Source organism: Saccostrea cucullata, unplaced genomic scaffold (genome assembly GCF_032062105.1).
Source record: "Saccostrea cucullata isolate Sc308-1 unplaced genomic scaffold, CSIRO_AGI_Scuc_v1 ctg38, whole genome shotgun sequence".
NCBI classification, from domain to species: Eukaryota; Metazoa; Mollusca; class Bivalvia; order Ostreida; family Ostreidae; genus Saccostrea; species Saccostrea cuccullata.
This window is the reverse complement of record NW_026937075.1, coordinates 374828-381208: the sequence shown is the minus strand read 5'-3', so window position 1 is coordinate 381208 and position 6381 is coordinate 374828. Positions and strand designations below refer to the sequence as shown.

Below are 6381 nucleotides of genomic sequence, written 5' to 3'. Positions count from 1 at the left end.
ATTCTTGAGAAGAAGATTTCTAAAGAATTTTCCTATATATTTTTATGTAAAACTTTGGTCGGCCATTTTGGCCCTGCCCTACCCCCGGGGGTCATGATTTGAACAAACTTGAATCTACACTACCTGAAGATGCTTCCATATAAATATGATGAATTATGGCTTGGTCATTCTTGAGAATAAGATTTTTAAAAGAATTTTCCTATATATTTCTATGTAAAACTTTGGATTTTGGCCCCGCCCTACATGCAAACTTGACTACACTACTTTTCCCCATAAGTTTCATCTTTCCTGGCACAGTGGTTCTTGAGAAGAAGATTTTTAAAACATGCCACCAAATTTTCATTAATTGCCAATTATCTCCCCTTGAATTGGCCCTAATAATCCCCTTCACCCAAATGCTTTGTGGCAAGTTTGGTTGAAGAGGTTTTCAATGTAAGTGATCAGAAAAGCTCACTTGAGCCTTCGGCTCAGGTGAGCTAAAAAAGTTGAAGAGGTTTTCAATGTAAGTTGTTTAAATTTGATCCAAATTGAATTTGGAGAGCATGCAATTATACACTTTCTGCATTGAAGCAAACATTCATGCTGGAATTATTTACAATAACGATCAGCCTTCATTTTTTCTCTCCTGAAATTTAAAAATTTTACTTTAATCAATATTGGAAATACCTGAATTTTGTTCACTTGTATTTCAAATTACTACAGAAGACATTTATTACTAGTAAAAATTTGACAGTGGGTCACAATTTCAGCTTTTCTAATTCTCTCTTTTTACTTTACATGATCATAGCGCTTCATTTTCAAAAACACCAGGACATGTACATGCACTTCATTCTTTTAAACATTTCATCTTTAATAATGTGCATAAGATGGTTAGAATCTGAAGTGAATTTTAATTGTTTTTAGTGCAGTATTTAAGAAATATTGAGTATGCCCTATTCTGATGTTGCGGTTGCATGTATCACCTTACCTGTCGAGCAGTGTTTCGTGAAAGTTCCCGTCTTTTTTAGCCTTTTTAAGAGAAGACACATCCTCCTTACTCACTTTTAACTTCCTGTCTTGAAAACTCTGGAATTTTTTCCTGTAAAGATAATCAATACAATTAAATACATGTGTATGTACTTCTGTATTTGATAACTCAGACAACATTTTTTTTTATCTTACACATAATTAATTTCTGCTTCCTTGACTTTGCCTCTCTCTTCTTTTGGAATATTGGCCATGGGATCAACTTCTAAGGATAAATTTAATCTGATCTGAAAATAATTCAAAGTCCATAAAGACAATGTGTACCAGTTCATCAGTGCTTTTGAGTTATCTCCCTCCAATTTTATGCTCTGTCATGTGATTTTGCTAGATTTTTTTTTTAATTCACTGTGTATTATTTTTACAGTTAAGAAATCAAAAGAAACATTTCTCAATCAATTCAAACTCATACCTTAATCATCTCCTGTTCCCCAGCCTTAGAACTAAGACAGACAATTTCATCATCTCTGTTTGCAGCCAAAAATTTTCCATTACTTCCGTTCAAAGCCATCTTCCCCTGTTTAAAAGAATTACTGTTTAAATAAATACACTGTACATAGTAAATCCTTATATATTGTTTATTTTAAGTTATCCTTACATACATGTATTTGATACTGATGTGCCAAGTTTGTTATAAATAATTATTTATTTGTTATAATAAGAGACACATATACATATTTTTAAAATGTGATTTTTCTAATTCAAAGATTAATGATGATTTTACAATGTGCAAAGCAAGTAAAAATGATGTCTCAAGAATATTCATGCATATCTTAATTTAAAATATAAAAAAATATTCACCTCTTGAAAAACTGGTTCCCATTGTTCCCGCACTCCGATGGCCTCTGCCTTGCCTGTGACATCACCATCAGGATCCACAGTCAGATATTTCCCGTAACCAGACTTGAGAGCTAGCTTTGTGTCTGACACTTGTACAGCTGTCAGAATTTCCTCTGCTTCTGGTCCATCACCTGTCAGAAGGATATAAAAAATGATAATGTGGTCCGAGATAATGATTTCTCCCTACACAAGAAACTCGCTGTTCTCAATTACATGTATTTTCAAGTACTATGACTTGAGTTCTTAAGTTTAAATAATTTAATAACCTCAGCCTTGTTTCTTGTATCACTCTAAGCAAAATATACCTTGATCTCTTGCTGGTCCAAGTATAAATGTTCCATTATCAACTGCAGACACGTACCGACTATCACCGATCTCTATTGCAACATTCCCAGTTATATCTTCAAAATTCCTGGCTACCCACCAACCACCTACAATGAAACCAGACAATAAGAAATATTGTTATACTTATTTTCTATACAATTCCTTGATCGTTACTTTTAAAATTTCTTTGCTTTATACACTTTGGTATTCCATGATTGTTTTTTTTTTTTAGCTGATAATATTGTAGATATTAGAGGTTTATGAATTCTTTGAATAAGTTGTTCCATAATTTACTCAATAATCTATTTACTAAACAATACATGATAAACGACATGGTCTCAAAGTAGTTGTGACAATCTTTTATTTATAAGTATCATAAATAAATTTTCTAAATTTGGAACAAGCATAATTGATATTGGATGGGTGAAAGGTTTATTCCACCAGAAGGCCAAGAGAGCTTTCTGAATTGGATTAGGATCTCCTTATTATAATCAGCTGTCATTTGAACATCCTTAATTTAATAGGCAGCTTCAAGTCCCAGATCCAGGCCATCAACAATCAGCTATAGTATAGGAAACCTGGATTTTGAACTAGTAAATGAACAGTAAATATCTGTTTTAAATTCTGAAGACCTAGCTCAACACAGTATGAAATTAGCAAGTACCAAAAAATGTGTCAATAAATTTGTCCTTCACCCTCCCTATTGTTCTTCATCCCTCCCTGTTGACTTACCGTGAGCGACCATGTCTGGGTCAGTACTGGAAGCACCCCCTGAGGTCTTTGAGACGTCTTCCATCTCATCATGCTTTCTCTTCTTTTTATGCTTCTTGTGTCTGAAAGAAATCCATCAATTACTTCCACTGTTTACTGCAAAAAAATTCACAGTTATAATAGAATTAATTTCCTCCCTTTGCATCAGAATACAGTAACACTCTAAAGTCTAAACCGTTTAGGTTTCCCAAAGCCATCAAGAATATCAAGCAATTCCAATTTTTTTCTTTATTTAGACAAACTTTGAAAACTTTTCTTCTAATATCAAGGAAAAAATCCAAACAAAGCAGAAGGGAAAAACATAACATGTGAAAAACAATTCTAAAACGTTTGTTTGTTTGTTTTGTTTTGTTTTTTTTTTTTTTTGTTTTGTTTTGTTTTTTTTTTTTGGGGGGGGGTATATTTAATGAAGAGTGGAAACATACAGTACATGGTATAGAATACATTCCACAAATATGAATGATATTTTCAACATTGTATATTTAAACGTAGTCCGAAAAATCTTATGTTTTCCAGGCTTTAAAACGATTTTGGCATTTTACGTGCCAGGAAAAAACTGAAAAATTCATATCACGAGTTATTTTTAATTTTGACGCTGATATGATACATACTTTTTCTCCTTGTGGCCCTTTAATTTTAGCTTGCCGCCCTTGACAAAGGTGTAGGCATCAGCCATATCTATTTAAAGTAAATTCTGTGGCAAAAAATGGTAAACAAACTTTAAAAGTTATTGAAATTCATGGGCGCAGCCATATTTGGTTCTACTAATATCCAGAGTGATAACGTACGTATAATTCCGAAATAGCTAACTTTTGGCCACGAAAGAAAAAAAGCGGGAATCAGTGGCTTCAGAAGTCAGAGTCTAATGCTTTTATTATAGAATAAATATTCCGTCCTACGGCTACAAATAACTATTTTCTCTCAATTATTATTCAATATTATTACCATCTGAATAAGCGCAGGGAACTGAATTTTATGGTTGGTCTCCATGGCCGTCAATCATTGTTCTGCAATGTTATCTATTTATATCAATGCAGATATGTAGATTGACTTAAGGGGTGGGGGTTGGCGTGATTTTACCAAAAAAAAAATATATATGTATATTTCTGAATACATCATAACCTACCACAGGTGCTTGGTACCCCCTTGTGATCCGAGTTAAATTGTTTTTGATTTTTTACCTTTTATTTTTGAAAATGTCTTACTTTTAGCTCACCTGAGCCGAAGGCTTAAATGAGCTCTTCTAATATGAAGTCAGCTTTCGTCGTAGTAAAACTTTTTCTCATTTTCATTTTCTTCTGAAGAACTGGGTCGGCACTGGGCCAATTTCAACCAAACTTGCCAGAATTAAGAAAAGCTCTTGAGTAGCGAATAAGTTGAGTTTAAAGACATAAACACCACATTCAGGTGATAGCAGAATATTTTTACATACAAGGAAATTGACAATAGAAAGCTGAAACTGTCATATGATTTAGTTGTCAGTTGGATTTTTGTTGTTTATAGCCAGTAAAACATTAAAATATGAAGCAGATGAGGCAGACTCTGTTGTGTATTTTATTTCATGTTCACTGGAAGTACGGATCGAGTCGACATCTGTATGGAAATAATTATGTTTACTGATAAAACGTCGTCGACCTGTTGATTCTTACATGAAGCAGAATTTACTCAAAATCTTAAAAGTACATGAGAAGAAGAATTAAAGCACTTGCAGCACGTAACCTTCAACTCGACTTTCAGATATACTAGTATTAAATTCGAGCTGAAGGCCGAGTGTTGAAGGTGTAATCTTCTTTAAATCATGTAGAAGATTTTGAGTAATTCTGCTTCATAGGAGTCAACAGGTCGGTTAAATAATTAAAGGGGCTCAATTAATGTCCATTGGGATTCCAACAGTTTGTTAGAAGATGGGGGACTCCAGCAGCCTTTAAACATCAACTCCAGAGTACGTATGTATACAATCATGCAATTTTGATGATGACCAATCCCAAGAGGTGAAAAATTTCTGAGTCCAATTTTATTGAAGAGGCAGTTGTCTATATCAAAAGCTTGTTTTATTTACGTATCCCGGGGAATGCCTGTATATAGTGTATTAGTATAGGCTTTTGAGAAATCTTGTGATTTTCCACTTTCTTAAAGTCCTTAAAGGGGCATGGACACAGTTTTAACTGATTTTTTAAACCAATTTTAATGTTGACAATTCATACCTAAGGCATCATCTATTGATTAGCAAAAATTTGAACATCATTTGTTGATTAACAAGATACAGAACTTAAAGTTCTTCGTAATTCGAGCAAGGCTCGTGCCTTGTTTTTGTTTACATATAGCAATACATCTATAACAAAATGAAAGTCTGCAAATCAATAGTAACTATCGAATCGTATTTAAAATCAACTTTCATTTGAAATTATCTACTTTGAACGAACATATATTAGTATATTAACCTGTGTAAACAAAAACATGACACTAACTTTGTTTACATAACAAAGGTTTCGAGCTCTAAATCTGTCTTGTATCTCGACAACCGATGTTCAAATTTTTGATGATCATTAGAAAGACCCTAATTAGATATTGGTAAAAATAAATTTTGAAATTTTGGCTGAAACTGTGTCCATGCCCCTTTAAGAGTTATTGAGGAATGAGAAGTCTGAAGTTCCTCCTTAGCTTTTGATAGATTCCTATCTAAGAAGTACAGATTTGTGCTAAAATTAGTTAAAAGTTTTCATATTTTTTCTCTCTAAGTAAAAGGTCTAAACGGTTTTAAAGTTTTTTTGTATTTTTTGTATTTTTGTATGACTACTTTACCATATGTGAAAATAATTATGAAAAAAATTAAAATACAAAGCATTTGAAAATAACTAATATATACTACAAAATTTATAAACATTGATAAAATTTTAACAAGTCAATATCCACTTTAAAGTTAAATTAATTTCATGCTATTTTGTCAATCTCATCTGATAGACCTTTTTTCAAAGTAGATCAATTTTCGAGGTCAAGGTCAGAAGGTCAATAACTTCGGTACTCAACATAAAATCTTGTCATAAGGAATGCACATGTAAAGCATGATAGCCGTAGTACCAAACATATATAAAAGTTATGGTCAAGGATAAAGTTTGGTAAACTTCAAACTCTTAGGTCAGTAGGTCAAACATGTCGGTACCCTGTCATACGAAATATGAATTTGAAATATTAAAGGGTAAAATCATTGTCCATAAATTTTATGAATATATTTTTTTGGTTTATTATTCACCGATATACATCTTTTATTCTGATAAACGATTAACATGTGTTCCCTTTTTGTCCATTCCTTCCAGAACTGCCTTATCATAACAAACATGTTACATGTAGCATTCTTTCCATTGCAAATGCCACAAGCACTTGTTCCTGTGGCAAATGCATCTATATGGGACTTGCAGATATTTT

General features: G+C 32.7%; 1 protein-coding gene across 1 annotated transcript; it reads right to left on the bottom strand.

Annotated features, from left to right (window-relative positions):
- Nucleotides 1-500: 500 nt before the first annotated feature.
- LOC134247196 (protein FRG1-like) lies at nucleotides 501-3783 on the bottom strand. Its single transcript, XM_062729538.1, has 8 exons — nucleotides 3570-3783; nucleotides 2920-3020; nucleotides 2169-2294; nucleotides 1825-1994; nucleotides 1436-1540; nucleotides 1162-1253; nucleotides 968-1078; nucleotides 501-625 (listed from the first exon to the last, which is right to left on the bottom strand). Exons 1-8 carry the CDS (start codon nucleotides 3632-3634, stop codon nucleotides 589-591), a joined length of 807 nt encoding a protein of 268 aa, XP_062585522.1. The 5' UTR covers nucleotides 3635-3783; the 3' UTR covers nucleotides 501-588.
- Nucleotides 3784-6381: the final 2598 nt, after the last annotated feature.